The sequence below is a fragment of the Neopelma chrysocephalum genome, unplaced genomic scaffold, assembly GCF_003984885.1.
Source record: "Neopelma chrysocephalum unplaced genomic scaffold, ASM398488v2 Primary Assembly neopelma1_73b, whole genome shotgun sequence".
Classification (NCBI taxonomy): Eukaryota; Metazoa; Chordata; class Aves; order Passeriformes; family Pipridae; genus Neopelma; species Neopelma chrysocephalum.
Genome location: NW_020897734.1, coordinates 2,292,283 through 2,319,557, shown reverse-complemented (window position 1 = coordinate 2,319,557; position 27,275 = coordinate 2,292,283). Strand labels below are relative to the sequence as shown.

Sequence of the window (27,275 nt, the reverse complement as noted above, 5' to 3'; positions counted from 1 at the left end):
TGGGCACACCTCTCTGCAAGCCACAGGAACAGTGCATTTCACTCACACAAATCTCTTCCAGAAGCCAACATGTCCCAAACAAAAAAAACCCCACAAAAGTTGAGGTATACAACCATGAAGGTGGGATTTTATGGAAGTGTTTTCAAAAGAAAAAGAGGACAGCCTTAAAAACCAGTAACAAAGCATTTCCTTGTTTAAAGTGCTACTCAAAACAGGATGTTACATAGTAAATTAAACCACCACAATTAATATTTTTATAGGAAGCATATGACTGGAGCTTTACATCATTCTCACAAGCCAGCCACACACAGAGATGTTTTTTTTTTTCTTCAAGCACAGACACTTATACACACTGTGAGTGCACAACGAACAGTAAAAGAAGCACTGAAGCTGTACTTGCCAAACCGAATACACTCAGGCCAACCACTTGACTCCGTGCCTCCGCAACAACTATCCGCAACACTAGAACGGGTATCCAGAGCCGCAGAGCAATTTTAATGCGTTGCCTTGGTACTTGCATGAGTGATCGGAGCAGGTAAGAGATGAAGATAGAGGTGGGGAACCAGGAAAAGAGGCTACCAGAAAGCAAGAGTATCTAAAGTCAGCCTGTTAAAAAGTCTGGGCTGTCGCTACCAAAAAGCTCCTTGAGAGAATTATTCAATTCTAGCAGATGCTCTTTAAAATTATAAAATACCAAAGAAGATAGAGCCGCTGTAGCAGTCGATTTATTTCAGGTCTAAGACTCTAAAGGGAAAATGTATTTTTAGTACATGCTAACTTTTGGTTGAAGAGTGCACACAAACTCAGTCAGTCTTAGAGGTGCCCCACATATTCAGGGCAGTCACCTGGGAAATCTCTCTCATCAGGTACCTAATTGTATTTGCAGCCTGTTGAAAAAGTAAAGCCTCTAAGAAGGTTCACTTTTTTCTTTGCCTTTCTTCTCTTGGGCAATTATGCTAATGATCTCTTTGACAAGTCACTGCTCACCTTGCTCAGCAACCCACTTCCAGAATGGCATGTGGGTACCATGCTTCAATTTATAAACTGATGCGAATTTATCATAGTTGCATAGTTAAAGGTACTAACTGTCAGATTAAATAGACCCTCTAACAATACACCCTCTAACAGGACAAATATTAAGTCCCTTAAAAAAAAACCCCAACGCAGAAATAAACAGTACAAGCCTTTAGCAGGTGATTAAACAGTTCCAACAGCTAAAAAAGTCACTTCTCAATGAAGAGAAGTTTCTAAACTTAGCAGCCATCCTCAAACACTGTGTCCATCAGGAACACAGGTCTGACAGGACATGGAGGCTGTCACTTCCAGGGCAGCAAAGTGATCAAATGGCTTGCACAGGAGGCTTTTCATTTGAGTTGAAAACATGGGACTGAGAGTGGAGAAAAGTTAAAAAATAAATGGATTCATGGCACACGCTGCAACATGCAGATCTGGGATGAGATTTCTTCAGACATCCCAAGTGTAACTTTAGGACACGTGGCCTTGGGATGCAAGGAGGCCATGGCACCTGGATGAGCTAACCCTCGGCCCCTGTGGAGCACTGTTGACTTCAGGGAGGTTTCCAAGTGTGCACAGAAGTTTCCTTGCCAGGAGCCTCCCATTAGACTGGAGCCAGTCTGGAACCCGCCAGTTTACTGAATATAAGCCCCCAAGCTTCTCTGACTTTTGAAAAGAACTATCTAGAACAGCTAAAAAATAAGCAAACAAACAAACAAACAAAACCATTAAAACCATAGCACAGACTTCATATTGGACAGCCCCATGCCTTGTCATTCACTTCTGCAGGGGAATTTGCTGCATTTAAACAGCAATGTAGTGATCACCATCACCTCCAACAGAGACACAATGCAATCAATATGTACACATCAACCTCAAGTCAACATTTTCATGCCAACTTCTTGACAACCTAACGAGAAAGTCTAGAGGAAAATGTAAAACTTCTTCTGAATTTACAGACTGATTTAACGGGCAACTGCATGGTAAGAAGATCCACAAATTTATTTAGTCCAAAGTTTGGTTTCTGCAAAGTCTGCACAGTGGCAGATTGTAAAAGTCAGCTAAATTCACGTAGATATTATTGTGTCTTTGACTGTTAAGTCCTCAATTTCCAGGACAAATCAATTAGAAATAGTAGTGTCCATACAATAGGCTTTCTGATATTAAACCATTAAAATTGATATCCTAAATGGGATAAAAGCATTTTAACAGGACTTCAGTGTTATAGAAGTATGAGAAAATTGGTTTTCTATTAGCTGTCATACAATAATTATTCTCTTATCCCATCTTTTGAAAAACAGCACAACTCTTAACCTGATCATCATCAATATATAGCCCAAAGAAAAAGGCAATAATGTTGGTTTTTGGATTATCTTACGTGTGTTGGAAGATACAGGTCATACACAGATCCAGAGTCCACATCAATAGCATGAAAGCCCACTAGTGACCCATATATAACCTTCAATCTCTGTCCATTTTCAACAGTCAGGTCAACTGCTAGTGGTTTGTGATGAAGTGAGGTAAAGGACTGGAAAAAAGAAAAACATAAAATATAACAAAATAAAGCTGCTGGTTTACAGATCAACATATACAATCTTAAGAATTCTCAAAACTCAAAAGTTAGACAGCTATTTTTGTTAAATAGTAGGTTATATTTAAGGAGCTGAGTATCCATCATCCACTGAGTCGCAAGGACAGTTGGATAATTCACTTGTGGTTTGAAAAAGAAATCCAGATTCTAGAAATGGACTAGGCAAAAATTGGGCTGAGTACCATTTGTGTTCAGTTTCGTCCCCTTCTGAGGGAAATCAACATCAACTTTGTGAATTCAAATGTACATTTTGGCACAGCACATGTGCTGCATTTGGCTGGGGCAGAGACAAACAAGTTACTCACATCTAACAATCATGACAGTTTTATGCCTGCCATCTCCAATGTATGTCAAATGAGCTACACTTTCTTTAGAAGAATACTGATTTTATCTTTAACTCGAATAAATGTTATACAAAACAAAACAAACAAAAAAAACCCCAAAGCAAAGAGCAGATGAGAGACACTGACACATCTGAACCAAAGGGATTTTCACCTACCTTAAAAGCCATGAATTTGTGATAAGGCTTTGGAGCCCAAGCATAAACCTCCACTGAGTTTTTCAAAGCAATTACGAGGAATTTTATTCTCTCATATTTTACTGTAATACAAGAAGAACAATTCCTTAGGTACCAGACAGACACTTAAATCAAAGGCCATCTCATCACATGAAATAATTTCAATGGATTACTTGTAGAGGTAGACATTATCCAGCAAGGGAGACTAATGCATTCAGGACATCAATGTTTAATACCACCAGTGACAATACCTTGACTGGAAACCTATAGTTCATTTATTTTCAGTAAAGCCAAATGACTGTTAACAACATTTATATATTGCTTTTCATATAGCAATGAAAAAATAATAATAAATCTTACCACTCAGAAAAAAAAGGTCTTGACTCTGCATCTAAGCCAACCTATTTGATTTTTTAAGTGTGAACACACCCCAACAGCTCGTTATGAATAAGCTACTGTTGGAGGACTGGTGGTTGCTGGCTGAACAATTCTGTAAGACTCTACAGGATGAATTTTCATTTCACTGTTCATCTGTGGGGTTAAATCCCCATTTGCCAGTGTGGGTGAAGGACTCCCAGCTTTCTGAGATGAGTAAGCATTTACGAGATGAGCAATTTCTCCACGACGATTAAGGTCATGTTGGGCCCATCGAGAATAAATGAAGAATCGCGCATTGAAAATTAAGGTTTCTTTGGCAGAGTAAAAACACAGTGTACAGAGACAAGCATTTGCTTTGGAAGCAGGATGTTATCTCACATAGGCAGAAAACAAAAAAACCCAGCAAACTCCACCAAAATACAAACCAGCACGTTCTTTTCCTTTTTACCTGGAAAAATGGCTGTAAAGCCAAAGGTCAAGATACAAGAAGATTCACCAAGAGAAAAACAGCAGCAGTTGTGCTGTCAAAAAACGAGGTCTGGCTTGTCATATGTAAACACAGAAGCTCCTACCAAATGCTTGCCTAATTTTAGGATAAGTATTTTGGTTTGTGTTTTTTTTTTTTAATAACACAGCAAACCCAATGATGACCAACTGAAGTGGAATATGTGGGTGCTTAGCTGTAATCACAACTAAAGTAACAACACACATCTGTTTCATAATCTCTCTTGGGTTTAACCCCTGCCTCTTTTAAAGCCAGGAGAGCCAGCTAGCTCACATCTCCTGCACTCCCCTGTAGCACAGCTCTGTTTGACTTTGAAGAATGTGTCACTGTCATATACTACCCTTCACCACAGCAAGACTTGCCTCATAGTTCACACCCTCTCCCACAAATGACAGAAACTATCACAACACTGATGCTCATCTTCAAGAATGAGCTGCCTGAAAGCCAAAGAAAAGCGAGATGGATCATTTCCAGTGTGTAAGTTTAAACATAGGTATATTTGGGTCTTTCATGACCTAGAGAAAGGGATGAGCTGTAGCACATCCAGTCTGATCTACCTTAGGACATCCTATAAATACAACTCACTAGGACTTTAAATAGGTCCAGTTTCTTAGCAATTACTCAGGGGCAGGAGGGAAGCTGAACAGCACAGAAGTGGAAAAAAATCAGTCTAATTAAAACCTTAAGTAACTACAGAACAACTAAGCCACTGACTAACCACAGAGCGTGGCTGGCACTCCCTCCTTTCAGCCATCACAGGAAAGAGCCATAACATCATCTGATATCTGCTGCAAAAAGAGCTGCTACCTGGAATGACAGAGACCAAAGCATCTGCCATGTAAAACAAGGAGGCTTGAAAGAACTCAAGAGATATTCAGAGCAATACAATCCTGAAACAATGCTGAACAAAAATGCTGCTGTCACAAGATGCAAAAAGAGGATGATTAAGTACCTCTCCAAGTTAAAAACAGGAAATCCTTACCAACTTTGTAGTGCACACAGCCTTCCAGGTCACCCACGGACACCCAGCCCTGCCGCTTCTCCACCTCTGGATCATTGCGCAAAATTTTATTCCTCAGCCATGACAAGTAATACACCCTCAACTTATTCTTCTTCCCTAGGGTTTGCAAAAAGAGACAGATTGCTTTAACTCTCTGAAGTACAAACTCTCCCCCACTTACAAACTGCCAGAGTTTTGTGACCTTGAGTGCAGCAGGTCTTTGTGCCTTGCCAAGGTGAGAGAACAGTCCAGTGGCATAAGAAGAAAGCCCTGTGTGATGGGGGCACATGGGGGGGAACTGGCACATGAGCAGCCCTATGGCATGTGCACTTACCTTGTTATTCAAGCTTCAAGATTTTCACAGCTGACTAAAATTCTTCCCTCAGGCCAAAGAACAAGTCTCTACAGACACAAGTATTATCAGAAACAATCACACTACCTGGCATTTACTCTGGAACACAGGCATGTTCTACAATGGCCATTTTGAAAAAGTGGTTAATTTAGTTCTAATTAAATGACAATCTTCATTACAAGCAGCTATTTTTCTTTTGGATGGCTTTCCAGGTGAGAATTATTTTGTCATCTTTCATCTCAATCAGTCTTTCTGTTGCTTTAGTTTGTAAGTCCGTATTGTCAACAGCAGCCTGGGACCACAGGTTATTCTGAAGAGAAGGACTATGTCACATCATCAGCTGGACCTGGCAACCTGGGACAAACAGCTCATGCCGTTGTCCACCACAGTGAGTCTGGACTGGAGACAAGGAGCTGCCATTCCTTGCTGGACCTACACACCTCTGACCTTGGTATGTGCTGTGAATCCTTTGAGGCCACTCTCATCCATGGGGAATAAGGGCAGAGCCTAAGCTGTTTGCAAGCAGAGGTTGAAGACCTGCACTTAATGTTATTGATGCTTTCACAATACAGATCACTCTTATGTTACTGCTCATACATCTTGTTGGACACAGGATGACGTTATTTAATGATATGTTAACAGAATTGCACCTAGATGGTCACTCACCACAGAAACAAGCTGAGTGACAAACTATAACTTGCTGAGAATCAGTCCATTTTAGGAATGAAACACTTTGTACTTCCCACAAACCATTTTGCACATTAACCAAGTAATGAATTGTTCCAAAGCCTCTCTGGAATGAGAGTGTAAATGTTAAAAATTCAGGAGAGTTTTCCTATTAACAAGAATAAGTGTCCTGTGATTTTCTGAAAGAGGAAATTCCTCAACCTAGTTTATAACCTAATTCTTCTTTTTAATTGCTTCCAACCCAAATGCAGGTCAGATACTTTTAGACACTGAACTAACCTGATATAGTAATTAGCACATTGAGTCCTTCCAAAACATCCATTTGCTGGAATCGTCTCCTTGTAATCAATGTATAAACTCTTCCTTGCCCACTTCTGTCCAGCAGCCACAATCCATTCTCTGTTCCCACCAGTAAATTTACTCCTGTCAATACATGAAAAAAAACCTGCATAAGTCACCTAATGATTCAGAGGCCACCGAGTGTTCACTCTTTTGTGAACTGATTCTTATTTAGTCTCACTTAATGGTACCCGATAATTTCTCTGTTGCTCTGTGGATGACCTCCCAGAAAAACAGATCTCACCATTACAGCAGAACATGTATATACCCATGGAACTTGAAGGCTGAATAGTTATACTGAAATCAATGTTGATTTAAACAAAAAGGAAAATGTTTTGTGAACTCGACTTCTCAGGCGACCTTGGAAAGTGTCTGTAAGCAGTGCAGAAGTCTCAGTCCAGCACCACTGCACTACTGACACAGGGGATCCACCTAAGTGATCAAAGGGTCCCTACCAATTAAGATTAAAAAAAACAAATAAAAAATTCCCCCCAAACACTCTTTTTCCAAATATAACACTCACAGCACAGGGGCACCAAACTTGTGGGAAGAAGTGCTGCTGTTACAAGGAAGTGCAGTGTTTGTCTGAAAACAGGCTGGGTTTTGGAAGAATACGTTCAAATGCTAAATTAAAGGAGTGAATCCATCTGAAATCCAAGTGCTACTAAGGAAGCAAAGGCTCCAGCGGGTTGCTGACATCAGAGGATGTCAAAAATTATGTTCAGCTGGAATGACAGCTAAGTTTCCTAATCAGCAAGTTCTAAAGACACGACATAAGGTATCCTGCTGTAACAAGCACCCTCCTCCACTGCCAGTGCTCTGATGAGTACCTGGTGCTCTTCAGCCTCAATGCACACTTAATTACAGACCTTGCCACAGAGCTCTGTTCTTAATTTAAAATCTTGGATTCCTGCTAACACATATCACACGAAATCTGTGAAGCTATAAACTGGAAATCTATACTCGCTTTGGATAATGTTTCATCTACTTCATTCATCTGCCATTCCAGGCTCAAAAAGTGAGGAGTAAATGTCTGGGTGAGTCCCACAGAATATGCCTGTTCTTTTGAAGTAAAAAGATAGTCAAAACAACTCAAGAGCTGAGCTAGTGTGCAACTGGGACAAGGTCTACAGTTGTTGAAACGTGGTCTGACTACGCTCTTCTTGATTTTACACCATGTGAAACGGATCCTGTAAAAAGTGTGTAAATTTACATGATTCAGTGAGGTTCTGAATAAACACTGACAGCATAAACTAAGCTAAGCTTTTGGAAAGACTGATGCCCGACCTGCTTCAGATTCTTGGAATACCTAACACAGTGACAGTAAAAGGTTTCCAGTTTGGATTATTTCCACTGGGTCAGGGCTCAGTGTGATCAGCTGTACTCACGTGCAGCTCAGTCAAGAGCAAGTGTCATGAGCCGCGTAAGCCGCTGAAACATTTGCAACTTTTGGCTCTTCCAATGAGCACAGTTTCAGTCTGGTGCTCAATCAAAACATTTTCTCATTCTGATGCACAAAAATCCTTTGCCACTGTAAATCATGTGTTTGCCATCTCGTACCAGGACGGCAGTGCCATGCCAGTGACACAGGTATCTGCGCAGGGACACACTCCAGGACCCTCTGCCAGGAGAGGTGCAATACAACTGTGAAATCTGCCTGGCACACCCTGCCAGCCTCCCCTGCTGCTGCCTTCCCTCCAAACACATGCCCAAGTCCTCTCAAGCTTACCCCACAAAGCAGCACAAAGGACCTCTGAGTTGAATTTCTTCTTGTATTTACGAATTTCTGGGCTGTCACTCTGCGGGCGGATATTTGTTGGGTTGACATTGACAACAGAGCCCTTCCTTGCATTTTCCCTCCTGACAGGCTCAGGTTTGGCACTAGATGCTGGAATGAAAGACATATGCAATCATGAAAAATGTGAGTGAGTGGCTACAGCTCATATTTGACCCGTTTGTGGCAAAATGAAAGAAACTCCAGAGGAGCGAGAAAACAACTTAGAAGCATTACATAGTCAGAAGAAAAAAAAATCTGGAAAATTCCTCAGACATTCCTGAGAAAGCACTGTGGTAACAGAGCAGCAGAGTAGAGCAAGCCACACCTGGAAGAAGAGCAGAAGCAGTACAATGAAAATTCATAGTAATGTGAAGCTTCAGTTTCAGGAGGTTTTACTCACAGTTTCCATTTCCAAGCAATAGGCTCTCCCCACTCCAGAGATAAAAAAGAAAAGACCAGGAGTGGCACTTTATGCAAATGTAAAGCATACTCACGAGAACTACAGGAAGGTCCTACTGGACTGGTGGGAGGGGTGATTGGCAAGAGTCTGGGATCTATGAACGACGTAAATGATGTTGTGGATGATGTGCTGCTCTTGGGAGGTGGGCTTTCAGCACAGGGGGTCTGCAATGAAAAGCAAGAGCTGCTTCAGGCAGAACCGTGACAGAGCTGTTACCTGCCTCCAGTGACACACCTCCCCTAGAGCCCGTGCTCACAGTTGTGTTAGAGCCTCTCTGGGCTGCCAAGACTTGCTGCCCTGGCCCCTGTGCTCCCCACACAATGCTTGGGTGGGAGAAAGCCAGGGACAATGAGCAGAGGCACACCAGAGTGCTGCAGTGCTGATATGGCAGGTGGAGGAGCAGAGGGTAATAATTCAATCTAATTTATTTCTTACCTTGTTCAGAGGTTTGTTCTGAGGTTCCTGGCAAGTCAGTGGCACTTGTGGCGGGTTCACAGAGGAGTCTGTAATTTGGCTTTGCTGGAGGAGATCTGGCAGGAGATAATTCTGGTTGTTTACGCTCCAAAGGCCTTCTTGGGTGTTAGAAATTTGTTTCCCTAAAATCTGGTCCTGCACAACAACACACAGTTAAACTCCACATTTAGCATATTTCCAATGCACTCTGCAACTCCTGTTAATTAGGATGAAAAATAATGAGCATACAGGGAGAGGTGCTCTGTGTGAGGCATCCTATAAAGAAAAACTCTAAGGAAAGATTAAATTAAAAAATTAAATACAAAAGAGCATGGCAAACACCTGAGATGACAACACTGGCTTCCACTTCTGAAGTGCTCCACAAATATTCTTCATCTACATCACCTCAACCACAGGAAAAGAAGCAACTTCATCCTCAGAGACACAAAGTCAGATAACTTGCTCTGACGTTACAGATCTGACCTCTGTGTACTGCAGACAGAAGTAGGTACTTAATTCTGGACCTGCATTTAGCTCAAAACCCCTCACCATTCATTTCCTTTCTACTTTCCATTTACTGAATTAGGATATTATTCCAGAGAGACAATATTCAGTGGGATCAGCATCAGCATTTCCAGTAAACTGATATTTGGTTCTGCAGACCTCCTAACACTATTCCACCAGCTTCATGGAAATACTTGTAAACTACATAAGGTACCACACCAGCTCTGTCCCTGACAGCACAATCTATGCAGTCAGAAGACAGTTTCTGGGAACAGATGGGTTGAAGTGTTGAGAGGAAGATTGGATGTGTAAAGCAAGAGGTGTCCCAGATGGGGAGGACAGTGCAGAGGGACCTGTCAGGGTACCTGACCACCACTGGCACTGGAACTTAGGGAGTGATGGGAGCCAAGTGCTGCACTACAAAATTCCTCCTGAATTTCACCAAAAGCAAAAAGCACCGGCCAACTCAAGCAGCTTCTGGCTGGTTGAACTCAAAGTGAAGTCTGTGCTGTGTTCTGACTTTGATAAACAACCGACTGAAATCAAATAATCTTTTTTGAATGCTGGCCAAAATAGGGGGAAAAAAAAAGTAAGAAGATAATTCTAAATAAAAGACATTTGCCTTTTAGAAGTCAAGTAATTAACTAGAAATCAAGTTGATGCTCTAAGTATTTTACATATTAAGTTAGACATAAAAACTGAAACCAAAACATGGAAGTCAGATTTGAGATTAGGGAACCAAGCCAGTATAGGGCTTTTTTGTTCAGTTTTCAGTCACATTCAGCTGAACTGAACCAAACCAAAACCCCATTTGAATCATAGGGGCAGTTTGGTACACCCTAAACCACTTCAAAGCAGTTCATGCTGATGGGCCAGGGAAAGGGATATTGGAGAAGTCATGAAGAGTCATGATGGTTGTGGCTGGTGAAAAAGGAGGAACGGATAAGACGATCCATGAGAGGGAGGCAGAAGACTGGAAGGTATCAGAAAGATTTATGAGGAGAGGCATCAGTCATCTGCCTGTTTTCCCTCCCCCACTGTTCTCTCCAAACCCTCCAGAAAACGCGATCTCAACCCTTTTCCATTCTCCCTCATCCTAAGTGGCCCTCAAAGGTTCCATCCCTCTCCTTTCCCTCAAGCAGCCTATTTCCAATACCTGAATATCAGGGGAAAGGGAAAATACTGGGCTTGTTTTGCCACAAGAGAAATACTGGTTTATGCCCTGTTTATAATTCTTTCTCCAAAGCAGGGTCTTTTCTCCTCAAGGATGGTGGGACAAAGGGCATGTGGAACTCCTTCCCCAGTCAGGAAGGACACCATGCTGGCCTGAAGCTTAGAAATCACACCACAGGTAAAGAAAACTCCTTTTAGTTCCTAGATCTTCCACAGGTCATACCAGCAGCTCTGGGGAAAACACCAGTTTCACAGCAATTCATTTCTTCTATCTGTGAGGTGAGAGTACACTCAGTAATATGTGAGAAGTGCTCTGATGCCAAGTACAAGTCTTATGACTGTAATTTTTTTCTGTTTTCAACCACAAAGAACATTGTTCTGCTTTGTCTCTCTTCATCTTTTCTGTGCTAATATTTATCAAGGGGGAAAATCCACATGACTGGAAGCCCCTACTAGAAACTACAGCTGGAAGGAACCACAACATGACATATGAGAAGACAAGTATTTTTGCCAAGCCAGTAGGGAGAGATTAAGTGTTTTTCCCCTCTTCTATTTTAAGTAGTAGGAGGTAGTTCTTGTTACACTAGAATTAAAAAAGTCAAGACTTTTAAAAATAGCAACAATGCACACCAACAATAATCAACAGTATTGCTTTTTGCCCAGTGCTTTCACAAAATATCCTGCCATCAGAAACTACTACAGGTCAATAACAAGGACAAAAAGAACTGCAATTTTGTACCTTAATGTAAGCATTTTTACAGGAAGCACAAAACCTGAAACTACACCTTTTTTTCAAGGCTTATAGCTGTAATTTGCAATAACAGAGCAGGACTTCAGAGTGAAAATGCTGAAGTAACGGATACAGCATTTATCAGGCACATTAATGATCTCACTCCCCCCCCAACGTACCCACCCCCTTACAAATGGCCAAATTACCTTCTGTTCTGTGACGGTGCTTTGGGGTTTCAGTTCAATTCCATCTGGTACTCTCGTCCTTGAGAAATCTGCGATTCTGCCGCTTAGCAGTTGCCTGGTAACAAACTCCAGTTAATGAACAGAACTACTTCAGGGGGAAAAAAAAGAGCCAAAGAGAAAAAAAAAACCCAAACAAAAAAGAAAACCACACATACCCATGCTCAAAAGTGAGCATAATTAACATTCATTAGTTACACTGAAAGGTTCTTGTACAAAAGCAAGCTGATTAGTCTGTGGATCTGCCTGAACGGACTCGAGCCTGAGGACCACTCACACACAGCAGGAAGATCTCCCCACCTCGACAGAGAACATCCCTTCATCTCCCTGCATTTCACCCATCATCCTTCAGACACTGAATACCCCAGGCAAGTGAGAGCTGATTCCTCAGGCTGTCATTTGAGAAATGCCTACTTCAAAACTTCTATCTCTCCTCATACAATGCCCTGTGGGGTGCAATTACGAGCCACCCTGCTCTCCAGAGAGAGCACCAGCTGCACTTGGAAGAGGAGAGCCACTGCTCTGCCATATGATGGTATTAGAGACCCCTCTGCCAATGCCTACTGGGACAGGCCATGCTGGAATTTCATACTGTACATCAGTCCCTGAAACACAGACAACCTCACCTCATGTACAAAGAAGCACAGAAAACATTGCCAAGTGCACACAGACAGAAAAAAACAAGAGCTGCTGGACTGGATGGGGCCAAAAGCCCCCCTAGCCAAGTATCCCATCTTCAAGTGACCAAAAGCTGATACTGAAAGAGAGCGAGGATAAGGCAAGTGTCTGTTGTGAATTCCCAGCACACCACTGCTTCCTGCACAACCTGAGGTATCTTAGTGTTTTAAACTTTGTCACCCAAGTGGAACTGCCTCAAACTTCTGTCAGCGAGGCTCTGGCCCCATTTCCGTACAATTCTACCTCACGTGGTTTATTTATCCCACTTACTAATTTATATTGATTTCTTTATTACTGCAGTCTATTTAATTCTATTACATTTTTGCCTCCTTTCCAGTAATTACAAAACTGACTGGATTCAGAATGTGAAGGGCTGCCAACTGGTAGTAGACAGTAAAGTGGTTTTTTCTTTTAAAAGATGCCCAATGGGATAACAAAGAAGGTTTTGTGAGAGAACAACCAATTTAAGATGGTTATGAAAGAGTAGAAGTTCGGGAGGGTTGGTGCTTTGTTGTTGGTTGGTTTTTTTTTGTCTCAAATTGCACCCCTCTTCTATGGGAGAGGCAAATATTTACATACTAAACGTAGGAGGAATGACAAGATATGGTGTAGGATCAATGCTGAATGCAAGGACCTGTTCTTATCAGGAAAGCAAGCAGCAGCTTATCTTAAATAATGTCAATCTCGCACTTAATAGGGGAGAAAGTAATTCCTAGCCAAGCACACACCTAAACCCACTTAGTCCAAATGTTGGTAGGAAACAGCATTTAAAGAGCAGAGAGAAGAAACTGAACTATACAATTGAGTCCCAGGATGCTCAGTGTTTTAGGGGGATTGTGAATACTGCAGGCATCAGAGAAGGAAGCACTCTCAGTAAAGTAGGAGAAATTGGCGTCAATGGAATAGATGTGCTATTCAAGCAGGTAAGATGCTGGATCATATACACTGACATCCTTTCCTTAAAACAAATATGTGGGGTGTGTGAGAAAGAATTCTGGCTCATCTCACTGTTAAGAAAAACAAGACCAAAAGTTGTTTTACTGGTCAAGAACAGCCATTTAGTCATGGCTTCCTCAGAAATGAGCCCTTTCAGAGTCTATAACAGGATCAGTCCAAGAGAATAGAAAGCTCTTGCTCTTGCATGTGTCTGAAGTGGAGTCCTACTGGACACTTCCAGGAAAGCTGGAGTGTAGACACTGAATGCTGTCCCACAGCCCAGGGAAAAACAGGAATACACAGATTGTTTTCTGGAGCCAACTAAGACCTGGCCTAAGGTGTCTCAGCCAAAGCCCACACAGAAACACTCCCACAGAGTGCAAGGGGCTTCAAATCCTACAGTCACATTTTAGAGAGCAAAAACCTTCATACCCTTCACTTATCCACAATATGCAAAGTTTCAGTGCTGGCTGCTCCTTCCACTCTCATCGTTATCCTTTTTGCCATTTACTTGGTAGCAATCAGGATGTATTTCCTAGTATCTACCTTTTAATATAAATGATGTTTAGCCAAGATGAAGGAATTATTTTAATAGCAAGATTATACTTCTGCTTTTACAGGAGCTCTCGCAGTGGCTGTGTGCACGGAAAGGCAAACCTGACAGGGAGCACCCTGCTAGTTCCATTTCTCTAGAGGGCTGGTGGATCTCACACACAGACAAGATGCAAATAACACATGCAGCTTTCCAAAGGCAGTGATACCACTCCTTCAGATCATTACAGCATACAAGGATCACAACAATCTAACACTTACACAGCAAAGTCATTGCTACAAGGCAAATCCGTATTTTTATGTAGAGTCTTTCTGAGGTCTAGGATGAATTCTATGACCTAGAGTGAATAAAACCTTTTACAGATCAGAATAAGGTGGTCTGGAAGAGGATCAGTAAGAAAATAAAGGTATTACAGTAAATGATTGCTCTTTCAGGTGCGCTGAATAACCTACAAGATTTTTACCATTCTCTCTGCTCATCTCAGCTTTGAAAATAAACTTCAGAAATTCAAACCAGGAGCATATACAGGCACAAAATCTCTACCTCTTCAGAGCTGCACAGGGGAAAGGACTGGTACCGTGCCAACACAATAACTTGACAACAATGCTACAAAACTGGCCACCTCTGCCTGAAACTGCACGTGCAATTCTGTCAGATGAACAAGAGCCCCATCCCAGAGAGCTCTGTGGCCCTGGGATGCACTTCACAGTAAATCTTCGAACCTGAATTAAACCGAAGTTTCATTCATCAATACTAAAAAATAATTCTGTTTGCTGTTCCTAACAGCACGGCTGGCCAGGTGACTCCCCTGACTCCCTTCTCTCTTGCACTAGCAAGCTATTCCCACTCCATTACTTCTCAGCAAAATACACATTTTGCATCACAAAATCAACAAGAGAAACTGGAAAGCCAGGAGGACACAGTTCAGGTGAGATCAGCTTGGGACAAGTCACAGCATCAGCTGGAAACCCGAGCAATTGTCCAAAATGTCAATATTAAAAATACAGCAAGTTTTACAACACTATTGTCCTTTTTTATAAGCAGCGCTAGTGAAGGAATCAGCTTTTCAGTGGTAATTATTTCTCCCAGAGTAAACAGACTATGTGAATATGAGGGTCATGCTTGCCTTGCTTTTTTCACTGTAACCTGTATTTGGCATGAAGGCATACAGTTTTCTTTCCCTCTCCTTTTTGCTCTCAAAAATTCCATGTAAACATAGATCAACGTGAAGTAATCTCTGTAAATGCACTACCCAGTATATTCAGTTAAAACTAGACATTTCCTCATTGTCCCAGGGCAGCAAGTCATCGAAGCTTATTACACTGCACACATCTGATGGAGCAAACATTTGCCCCCGGGAGTTCATTATAGTGCAATTAAACTGCTTAATTACAACTGCCATAAATGACTGATAGTAACTTCAAAGGAGAGGTAGTATTTATGCATGCCAGCTTTTTTCTAGATATTTAGAAGTGTGTAATAAAAAGGAAGAAAATAATAATAATAAAATAAATCAAGCCAACCTTGTGTGGTTCGTGTCATCTTCATCACTGCTGCTGCTGCTGCTGCTGCTGACCTCATCACTTGAGGAGGAATAGTCTGCTGCTTTTAACAATGAGTTGGCACTGTCTTTCACCTTGGCAAAGGAGACTGGACTCTGAATAAAAAAAACTCAGCTGAAGAACCCATCGCTAAACAGCATGTGCAGTACTTTACTGCCACAGCAAATACAGTTATTGTCACTTCCACACCAAAAAAAGCTTTATTAGGAAGCTGATGCTTTTGTTGGTCCATCAGAAGCAGGTATTTCACACTGAAAAGTGACCTGAGCCAAAACATCCAATTTTCCTACAAGCTGAAAGGTGACTAACTTTAGTTAGTATGTTATTTTGATATTTTATCATTCAATCTCGCACTTTGCAGGAGCAGAGAAGTACTTCCTTTTTCACACAAGAAAAGGAGTGTTCTGCAGCAGGACTAAAGGATTACACTGGCTTCAGGGTCATTCCAGCCCTGGACTACCCTGAGGCTTGCAGGGCCCTGCCCTGAGCACTGTCTGTGCCTGCACAGAGCAGGTACAAAGCACCTTTGGTCTGGAAAGGCAACACCAAAACAGACACAGCTCACACCCACAGGGCACTTATGACACCCTAGTCCTACAGAAATTCACATACAAGTGTCCCACACTGTGGGCAATGCCCTAAACACAGAGTCTTCTGCAAACCCCCAGTCCCTGACAAGCCAGGAGGGGCTGGGGATCTGCTAAGCTGTAGCTGTCCCCTGCTTCGCACAAGCCACCAGCATGGTCTTGACTTCTGCGCTGCAAGAAAATGGGTCAATGGCTTCCTGAAATATTAAAGACATTCCCTTCCTTTCTAAAGACTTATGATCAGAAAGGTTCGGGAAAACTGAACACTCTGCTGAGGATCTGAGCTGGACACAAGTCAGACCTGGACCAGGAGCTGATGGACACGTTACTGCATCAGCAAAGCTCAATCCAGCCCCACACACCCCTCAGGTGGACTCACCAGCAACAGCAAACTGAAGCACCAAAAGCAGAGCTGTCTGCACAGACAGAACCTCAGTGAAAACCACAAACAAATCAAAAATATCAGCGGATTTAAAAGAACCTACTGCAATCTGGCCTGGATGAGAAACCTTTTCAGCCTTCTTATGCAGCTGCAAGTGGTTCTGGGACAAAACGTTCTCTGCCTTGGCCGGTCCTGGATTCCCTGGGGATAAAAAAGAAATCAAATTTTACTTTTTTCTAAAAATGCATGTGCAGCAGAGTGAGTGAGGGGACCAGTAAGACAAACACACACACAGCTACCACTCAAAGCAGACACCACAATTCCTGATACAGAGGGAAGGGAGGGAAAGCAGTTGTACCCTCACCCCACTCTGGAACACACTGGTCAGTTCAATGTCTACCTTGTTCAGCAGCTTCTCCCATGACTATCCCACTGCTACCAACAGGACTCCTTGCAAGTTAAGGGAAGAGAATTCAAGCTCACACAAATTAGGATCTGTATTTGGGGATTTAGATAGTTTTGTCACAATGGTTTTATGTCTTCATGCATTTTGCAAAGCTTTCAAAAATCAGAATTCCTTACTGGTCAACAAGCACCTAAGCAACTCAGCAGAAGTATTAGCTTTAAAGTATTTATAGCCTTTTCCTGTCCAATTCATTATCCCTGTGGGTTTGGGAAAGCAACAAACTCTATCTGAAAACACCATATGCCAGAACTCGCTGTAATTTAATTCACTTAAGAACTCAAGAAGACAGTTTAAATCACAAGGGAGGTTTTCTATTCTTTCCGTTCCTGGTGAGATTTTCGTTTCCCCATGCCAAAATAGCACAGGAGTTACACATCACGCGGACTTTGCAAAGTTGAGCTGGGCTGTTGCATGTTGTTCAACTCTGTTATTCAAACACAAAATGACATAAGAGCAAAAAGAAATATAATCCAAGGAATTTAAAGTGTGCTCTGGATTTCTCTTGAAACAAAGCTTCCAATTCTGTGTAGTTTAGTGAAAGCAAAACTGGCTTGATTGTGTAAGCATAATAAATAAGCAATTTGTTCTTCATTTATCAAGGGCTTATAAATTAACAATGTAAGCCTCAACATAAAAATAAATGACCTCAGCAGCTCACTGGGGTGGTTTCAGAACATTTTTAGCATCCACCCTGCTTTGAACTGGGTGTGCATGATTTGCAATGTTCCCAGTCTATAGCAGTCAACCTGGACACAAGACGTTGTGACACACCACGGCTTTGCAAGGAGCTACATGAAAAATTGCCCTACAACTGACCCACAGAAAACACCCTTAGGAACAACAATAGAGGAACAGAGCTATCCACTTCTGCTCTGTGTCCCCATCTGCCAGAATCTCAGATCATGTCTCAGGAACCAGAGTCTCTACTGCAAAAAACCTGTACAATCACGAGCAAGCCCACTGTGTTTCTACACCACTACCAGTGATACTATAAGAGTTTACAGAGCCACACTTTGTTAAATTAGATGAGGTTTTCTCTTCCTTTTAACTTCTTTTGCCCCCTTTTATTTCTTTTAGTTCCACTATCTTTCTGCAAATAAAAGAATATTGGAGGAATATTTCATAAGGTGCTGTACACAGAGTCCCATGCTTCCTTCAGTTATTAGAGTGCAGAACTACTAGTGTACATCAAATGCTCATCTGTATCATCTTATCAGTGGGCAATGCAAAGAGCAGCACATGGTTATGCAGAATTTGCCAATGGGTGAACACTAGTACTGAATTACATCTGTATGTCTGGAATGTTGGCTCTGCTGACTTTCAATTGTATCAGTAAGTGCACCAGAAATCATTTGGTTTTGGATTCTTAATTGAGGCAATTCAAATTTTCCATGTGAAAATATGTTCCTAGGCACTTTTTAACTCAAAAGAGGAAATGCTTATATTTTAGGAATATGGCACCATAAAATGCAGAGGGCTTTCAAAAGCCTCTCACCAGAAGACATAGTTAAAAAGACACATCCCATTTTCAATGCAGAACTTGATACCCTGCAGAAGCCCATTTCATGTGATTGGAGTTTAGTACATTTTGACTGATGAATCTTTGACTTAGGAATCACCTGAGGTTGACCAGCTGCTCTGATGAGATCCCATCTCCCACTGCTTGTTGCCAGGAGTGCTGCTGCTACTGTTTAGCTTCAGAGCGTGTCCCACGGGGGATGACTGATGAGTGTTACTAAACAGAAAGACAAAAAGCAGATCAGACCAGCTCGTGTGGAGGAACAGAGACTGGAACAGAGCTCTGAGGCCACTGAATTGAGTTCCCTGCTGTTACAGTATGATATCATAGTCCTGATCAAGAAAAAGTTTATCTTCATTGCTGCTCCAAGTAGGGCCATCAGTAGTGAGACAAGATGAAGGAGAGGACAGTTCCCTCTGGGCAATCATTCTGAGAGATTACAGAGATTCCCAAGTAAATACAAAATATCCTTCTATAGGTACACCTCCCTTGGATTCTTCAGATCTGTGTCATTCCTGATTCCAAAATCTCACGTCTTTTAAAACTAAACAAACCTGTTCCCCTACTTCCCTAGAAGATGCATCGTCAGTCACTTATTAATGAAGAAAGGAATGTGTTGGACAGTAAAATAAGATGTTAAGTCAGTGGCTCACCCAGAAACTCTGTCTCGGGAGCCACTCACTTGTAACACTGTCGATTATTTACATGTTTCTTTTCTGCTTTGCCTTCTATAATTCCCAAGTGAAGAACATTTAGGGCTTGACTTCACTTGAAAGCTATTTCAGATGATGTTACTTTGGCTCATCAGAAATGCTGCGCATTATTTTGTTATTTCAGCTAAATCTACTTCACTTTCCAGTCTCTCTAATCCATTCTGTTCCCTGATTAGACACCCAGTTGGGGTTACCCTTTACTGCTGAGCTCTCTGCATCCTTGGTCTTTTCTCCTAGGATATAAAAAAGTACACAAGCCTTAAGGGCAGACTGCCCAAACTGATACATCTACAGGCAGCCTGTTCAAGCTACTACCAGGCAAAATAAGCATCAAGCTATAATTATAAGTGCCTATACAGGGAGTTAGAGCCAGACCTTCTCTCGCCAATGCATCCATACACCCCTCTGAAACCAATGGCGCTGGCACTGATGCAGAGGATCTGCAAGAGCATCCAGGCAGCTCTGACCAGCACCACTCTGTCTTGGAATCATCAGTGTTGACATGCCAGGACCTCAGCTAACCTGCACCTTCTGCAGCCTCTCATTCTAATGTGAGGGGAAAGTCCAGCATCACCAAATCACAAGTCCAATGACAGCATAACACGCTGCCTGTTAACTGGGAAATGGATATACAGCTGGCCTGCAACTCACTCAGGCACACCAAACAGGCTGAGCCAAAGGAAACAACTCACTGCAGGATTTGTTACAGATGGAACAGCTCTTGTATGTTAAAATACTGCTTTCCAGCAGAAGACAGAAGTACCTTGCATGAAAAGGAGATCCACAAGAGGCTTGTTTCTCTTTAAGTTGGTTATGTCAATAATTCAAAGGAAGCTGGCTTAGACACTTCCTTGAGGTTTAAGATCAGGAGGTTTGGTTAGCTATTTTTGTGGACAAACTGGCTCAAAAGACAAAATAATTTTAAGTGCTATGAAATGAGGAATGAACCCATGTCAGTTTTGGTGCTACTGAGGTTATGGCGTTGTTTTAATAAATTTGCTTTAGTTTTCCTATTGACAAAAAAGCAGCATTAGTATAAGCATAAAACACTTAAGATCTTACCTTGAAAGGCATCTCTGATGGCCAGGCTGATCCCTGCTGTAAAATTTCGAGGTTGTCCTTTCTGGAACCTTAAGGATTTAATCAAACGTTTTAAGGTCACTACTGATATTTTAAATTCAGTTATTAAACCTAATGCTTACCCTGTATCAATGAAAAACTAAGCCTAACCAACAAAAATGAATAATGCTTCTGTGGGATTGGTGGAGAGGTCTTCCATGGTATCAGCACTGGAAGCTGCAAGTCAGCAGGAGGTGCTTCCAGTTTGCTCCAAGCCTGTGCAGTGTATCAGGGTGCAGATAGAAAGAGGTTTGAACCTTTCCCTAGAGGCAGCACCACTCTTGGTCAATACTTAAAGCAGACAATGAAATGCATCTGCAGTCACTGAATGCAGCTTTCCCCAGATGGTGGGTTACCTTCTGTTGCTACCACAGGCTGGGGAATGAGAGACACACACATCCCCCAAGCACAAAGTAATAATATGGACACACAAACGCACAGACACATCCCCACTCAAATATTCTTGTACCTGTTTTCAGAAATTCTGTTAGAAATACACCATCACCTCAATCATACAAACTAATGAGCTTTTCTGCGACAGGCCAGATTTTTCAGAGAAAGGGCAGCTACAAATACCTGGTCTAACAAAAGAGGTGTATCTGCATTCACAGATCCCGCAGATACTATACACATACACATAAACCCACAACACTGGCAGTGTAAAACACCCTGATTTCCACATACCTTTGGGGGCTGCTCTTCGTTTTGACTCACGCTCCAGAACACGTCATCCTGCACAGGGCTGAGTGGTGCTGTCACCATGTCTGACAGTGAACTGCTGTGGTACACGTCCTTACTAGCCCGGAAATTTTCACACTTGAAACAAACAAAATACACACTGAATTGTACTTCCCTGCCTACGTAACAGGTCCCAGTCTCAACAGGCATCAGTGGTTCTGTTTGTGAGATCAAGTTTTCAGTAAATGCACAAGGAGGATTGCATTTGGATACAGCCCTGCTCACCTTGTTCACTGTGAAGTAAGTTATTCATTTCCAGCAGGTTAGCATGTTAGGCACAAATATTTCAATGTGAAGGGTACAATAAAAAGAAATAGCAAACACATCGATGCCATATATATATATACACACACACCCTTCTTAAATCTATGGAGAAGCAAATAGGTCACTAGTAATGCACGGTGAACTAGTTACCTGGATGATGCAAATAATACTGTTGAATATATTTCATTCAAACCTGACCTCTGCTTCCATTGCAGAATTTAGACAGTCTAATCACTGGGGGAACTCACTTCACTAACACTGATGTTGAACTTATAAACTAGTTTTTGCAAGCCCACCACCAGCCTGGAGTCAATAGAGACAAACTGTCAGCTCAAAGTGCTTTCAAGTGCTCCAGTGGTTATGAGGGGTCCCTGGCCCTTCTCCATAACAAAGTTTACAATTACTTGAGAAAAAAAAAATCAAACTTGAGAATGCAGTAAGAAAGAATGAAACTATGCTCAGACTACATATCTCATGGATAATCATGTCCAGGTGACCCCATTGTGATCCCATGATCCCATTGTGACCACCTGTGTTTAAAAGATCTCTTCAAAGGTGTCAAATTAGAGGGAACAAGAAGCAAGCATTGTAAAACTCAAGCTAAAATATTCAACGTTTAGTGCTCTGATTCTTTCGGCATTTAAAAGAAGGAAAGAAAAAGAGAGACGAGAATAGAGGTCCCTTAAATTCTACACACTGATGATCTACTCCATTAGCATCTTCCAAAGGGGAAGAAACACAAAGCTAAACATGTCAGCTGAGTGTACTGCCTCCCTGAAATGAGAAATCCTCTTGGACACACGACCAAGACAGAACACATGGAAGCTCTGCGTGAGCTGGGCCTGTCTGCAGGGATTGCTGTGCTAGAACCAATTTGATAGAAATAGAAAAAGTATTAGAGAAATGCCTGAAGCTACACCACCTTGTGCTTTATCTCGTCAGATCTCCCATGCAAAGCAAGACCAGGGCTTTCTAGGAGGTGCCTCTTTTGCATGGAAAGACCATCATCCCCAACACTTCGAGGCCTAAGAATGAGGTTTGCAATTTTTGTCCAAGTCAAAGTTCAAACTCTTGTGTCCCAACTGAGCTACTGCAACACTAGCTGCAGTTCAGTTTCCCCAAAGAATGACTCAGATGAATATTTTATTGATTTATCATCAGCCCCAGTCTATAAAATTCTCCAGTTCCCCCATCCTAAAAAGTAAAACACAGTAACTGAGAACTGCACACAGCATTTCAGAAGATAATATGATTACAAACTCCCTGTAACTGTACAAAACTAATTATTTCAGGGAAACAATGTTCAACATCGATTAAATATTGACAGGTAGTAATTCTAAAACCAGTTAAAGATACTGAAGATGTCTCATCACAACCTCCCAGACCAGTATGACAAAGTCAACTGTGAAAAACCAGTCTGGATAAGTTCACCTAGTTAAATATTCAGGTGCTTTCCCTGCCTTTTTGGGACAATATGTTCTGTTGACTCCCTTTACAGAAAATAGCTTTTTCAGCAGTTATAACATCTCATAATCTATGTCCTTTCATTTTGTCAAAATTACCTTTATGTCCAACATGATTGTCACTAATAACAGTTTTTAGTAAACCAGAATTATTTGAGCAGCAAAGTGTTCCCTTGAAACGATTCATCGTGGCTACAGGAACAGGTTTTACAGCAAGTGTATTATTATCAGAATATAGGAGGATATTTTTTCTTTGTCACTTTCTCAACAAGATACATTTCTTTTTAAATTTCAGCTTTTGAGTCCTGGAGACTACTAGAAAATTATTTGTACTTAAAAGCATGGATGAGCTTTGCTGAATCATGATATAAATAACTGAGTGAATCCAAACTCTGCAGACAGAGCCCACATACCTTCTTTGGGCAGAGAGAGACCAGTACACCAGTTCCATCTAAAGCCAAGAAGAGACACCTGCTTCCACAGCAAGCCAAAACCATCTCAAATAACCCCTAAAATTATAGTGCCTGATATTCCTCTTAAGTTTTACAGATAAAATCATTTGTATGGGGAAAAAAAATTAAAAACCTCAGCAAACAATGATTCTAAAATACCAAGATTTGAATCTTAAATTGGTTTTAAGTAACACTGAAAGAGCAGTAGCTCTTCTCATCAACAGAAAGCAGTAGAGGTGTCTTCAAACCATAAAGGGACACATAACAGAGCTAAGGAAAAGAACCCTTTGATCCCTGAACTGATAACATAAGGTGATACGGCACAAAGACTCATTACCATAGTTAGTTTAAAAAGATTTACATGGAAGAAGTTTTAAAAAGACAGGCTGCACTGCTTTTTGGAGGATGCCCAAGTTACTAATTTGAACTGAATCTACATAGAGGAAACAGATAAAGTGCAAGTGTTATTACAAAACAGAATAAGGAAAAAGAGTTTCTTAAGCTTCTGAGCAGATGTGCTCTGGGATACCAGGACAGCCCATGACTTTATGCACACCTATTTCTTGTAATATTGTTAACCTTCTTGTTCTGATTCAGCCACATCACTCCAGACAATAGAAATCTACCTACCAAATCCTACAGGAAAACCACAGAGTCAATTAAAAAACGAGGTTCATTTCAGATGTGAGCTAAATTCCTCCACTAGTCAGGCAGCAGGAGATGCTGGGCAGAGGAAAAGACTCAGTGACTTTGCTCAAGAAGCCTCTGTGAAATTCTGCAGGCAGCCCAAAACAGCTCATCCCACACCATCACAACCAGAGCCAGACCTGCTACCATACTGCAGCAAACACAAAACTGGTACAAAACAGGTGGAAATGGTACACTCTGAACTGATAACATCTCACATTCCCCTTAGCAGACAGGTAGCATGTTAGACACTGAGAAATCATGCTCCTTGCACCTCAGGGGCTGTCTTAAGTTTTCCCGTTAAATAATTCTGAGAGAGATTTGGGCAACAAGGATCTTGCCACATGATCTCACAGAATACTGCTCTGCTCAGACAAAAATGACTTCTTATTTTCAACAATCATAATGACAGATGATCCCTCTCTGACAAACCTGGCTGGAAGTTCTTCATTGCAGCATCTGTAATGAATTCAGCTTGCATTTTAACTCCACAGTTCACTTTTATTTTAAATCAACAAGGCACCCACGTACTGAACCTCACAAGTATATTGCTGTGAGTCTTTTAATCTTCAGGTGACTAACTGGCCCATCACTCCTATTGCCTGGACACTTCACACAGTTCATGCAGGCAGCATATCCAAACATGCTGTTATTGACATCACCAGCTGCTCCCAACCAGCAAAGGGAAAGACAACTCTCCAGAGGATTTACAAATTACCCATTAAAGTTCATCTGGTCTCCATGCAAACACAGCAGGTAAAGAGTACAAATTGGCTTCTCCCTGTCCACGTGGGCTGTCAGCTGGAGCTCTGCCTTGTGAGTGGGCAACAGGGCAGCTCCCAGCAGGGAGTGAAATCACAGGCAACAACTGTACATCACTTGCTGCTCTTATCCTTAAGTAACACCATCGCTTTAAACAGCATAAAATTTTTATAGTGTAGTTTCCATCAAGGAATGTGAAAGAGGTTGGTAAATACTGCTTCATTCTTTACCACTCCTCTTGGCAGCTGGGAGAGGTGCTACCAAACAGGGAAGCACTGACAGGGCGCAAAGGAATGATCACTTGTCCCAGGTGAAGAAGCCAGCCTAGCATGTAGCTCCTCTCATCCTGGGAGTGGCACCTCAACAGGGCAGAACGATCCTCTGTACAGCCACTGTGCTCCTGCAGAATCCCAAATGCCCTGCAACAAACTATGGATGCTCCCACTGCTACCACAGGGCTGAAATATTTGCCTCAGGGAAGCTGCCAGCCTCTACCCAAGGCTAAGAAACAAATGTCCTTCTTGTAGACCTTGCAATAGCTTTCCAGTGATTTGATGCTACAAGCCAGGCCATCGACTCAGCCCACTTACAATACTCGTGACTTGAAACAACAAACAGGCCCTGGAAAAAAAGGATGTGAGAAGACACACATAAATATTTTTCCATGAAAAAGCTGTCAGGTGAAATGAGGCCTTTCTGCTCACAGCATCTGTCTGTGGTGACTTTTGCATCATCACCAAACAGTAACCTGAACAAGGAAAGGCAGAGGGAGGCTTTGACTCAGAGACACTAACAGCCAGCTATTACATGACTCCCAGACTCCACAGACTCACTCTAGGGCACAAACTGAAGCAGAATGATGAGGAAGAGCTGCTTCCCCATATCCTGCTGGGGAATTTCAACCACCCTGACGTCTGCTGCAAGAGCAGCATGGGGAACTGTAGGTGATACAGAAGACTCCTGGAATGCAAGGAGGACAACTTTTTAAGCCAGGTAATAAGCAGCCCTACCAGGGGAGATGCCATACTGGACCTCAGGGTCACCAACACAAGGGAGTTACTTGGGGACATCAAGATTAGAGGCAGCCAGGGCTGCAGTGATTGTGCACTGGTGCAATTTGCAGTCCTGAGGGAATATGGCTCAGGCAAAGTGTCAAGTCAGGATCCTGAATTTCAGGAAAGCAAAGGAAGAAATTCTTTACCATGAGGGTGGTGCAACACTGGAAGAGTTTGTCCAAAGATGTTGCAGATGCCCCATCTCTGGAAACAGATTAAATGACCCTTAGAGGTCCCTTCTAACCCAAACCATCCTGTGATTCTACAATCTTTCATGCAGATGTTCACCTGAAGCTCATGCCAAGGAAAATTCCAGTTGCCAGCACTGAGTTTAAAAAAAGTTTGGGATAATATAACCTAATCTCATAGCAATAAACCATAACAGCCTCAAAGAAGTACACAGGCCCACCCTGCTGCTTGGGCTTGGCAGTGAGGCAGCTCGACGCTCTCTGAAAGCAGCTGAGCTGAAAGCAACAACCCATCCTCTCTGCAGTCTGATCCTCCCCCATTGACTCTAAGATCCAACGCAGAAGGAAATAAGGCCACAAGATGCCACAGCAGCACACAAACAATGCTCAAGCCTGCCCTGAATGCCACTCCCCTGTGGGTACCATGAGCTAAGTCCCACAGAAGCAACTGGAGAGGTGGATCAGAAGCTGCACATCCATCCATCCATCCATGCATCCAAGAGTCCAGCAGAAACTGAGAGCTGCCAAGAATAAAACAAGTGCTGTAACTGTATATCCTCTCTGTGGGGATGAATGAATGCACAACTGAAGTGCTGTGTAAAATGTAGAGGCAGTAAGATTATTCCTGCCACTGCACGTTTTCAAAGCAAATGGAGAGATCCAGCTTAAGTGAGCTGTGCTCACACTTACAGTAGTTTATTCAATTTCTATTTGCTGTTTTGTTTTGATTTTGTTCAATATGCTTACAGTCCTTTCACAAGAGACTGGAGAAAAAAACCCTGCAGTCTAAGCTACTTACCTCATACCCTTTGAAAGAGTAGGAGGTTGAAAGGAAGTCAAATTTTTGGGCACACTGAGAGAACTCTGAATCACCTCTCCCAGAACTGGTAGAAATAGCAGGAGATAAAATGTTTTGAGAGAAGGATTCCAATGAATAGCTTCATCAGAGTGCTTTCACTGCATAGGTACTGTTTAGATACCACTTCTACCTCTAATACTGAAGTTTTTGAAGTCACAGACTTTCTGGGCTTTCACAGCAAAATCTGACTCTGCATTGCCCTTACTGCATCTCCACTTACTTTCAGATTATTTCATAAGCTCAGTTAAACTTTTCATTTTGTACAAGATTTCACTTATAAAAATTCTGGCTTTGGACTTTTTTTGTAAAGTGCCACACACATTTATGGCACCATGTAAATAATACATCATCCAGGGACTGCAACAGCGCAGCCATTCAGGCTTTCTGTGAAACATCTAAGAGGAATATCATGGAACCAGCAATCAGGCATCAAGTATATACAAATAACTGTTATCTAACCCTGACCTGCAGTGCTGAAGTATAATTCCATACAGAACTTAGCAGCAACAGTGTCACTAAAAAGCCTCTGAGATGGTTTGCACAGGCCTCAGTCATTTGTGCCGGGAATGA

At 42.0% G+C, this 27,275-nt stretch overlaps 1 protein-coding gene across 2 annotated transcripts in view; it reads right to left on the bottom strand.

The window, feature by feature from the left end:
• Positions 1-27,275, bottom strand: part of NRK (Nik related kinase) — a 92,105-nt gene that overhangs the window by 12,812 nt on the left and 52,018 nt on the right. For both annotated transcript variants that reach the window (XM_027687184.1, XM_027687185.1), the window contains exons 16-28: positions 20,922-21,053; positions 20,181-20,248; positions 18,506-18,621; positions 16,524-16,621; positions 15,413-15,546; positions 11,687-11,780; positions 9,056-9,229; positions 8,655-8,784; positions 8,113-8,271; positions 6,324-6,467; positions 4,988-5,122; positions 3,105-3,205; positions 2,393-2,542 (exon numbers count right to left, since the gene is read on the bottom strand). In XM_027687184.1, the coding sequence (XP_027542985.1) occupies positions 2,393-2,542; positions 3,105-3,205; positions 4,988-5,122; positions 6,324-6,467; positions 8,113-8,271; positions 8,655-8,784; positions 9,056-9,229; positions 11,687-11,780; positions 15,413-15,546; positions 16,524-16,621; positions 18,506-18,621; positions 20,181-20,248; positions 20,922-21,053 (1,635 nt within the window). The remainder of the gene's footprint in view (positions 1-2,392; positions 2,543-3,104; positions 3,206-4,987; positions 5,123-6,323; positions 6,468-8,112; positions 8,272-8,654; positions 8,785-9,055; positions 9,230-11,686; positions 11,781-15,412; positions 15,547-16,523; positions 16,622-18,505; positions 18,622-20,180; positions 20,249-20,921; positions 21,054-27,275) is intronic.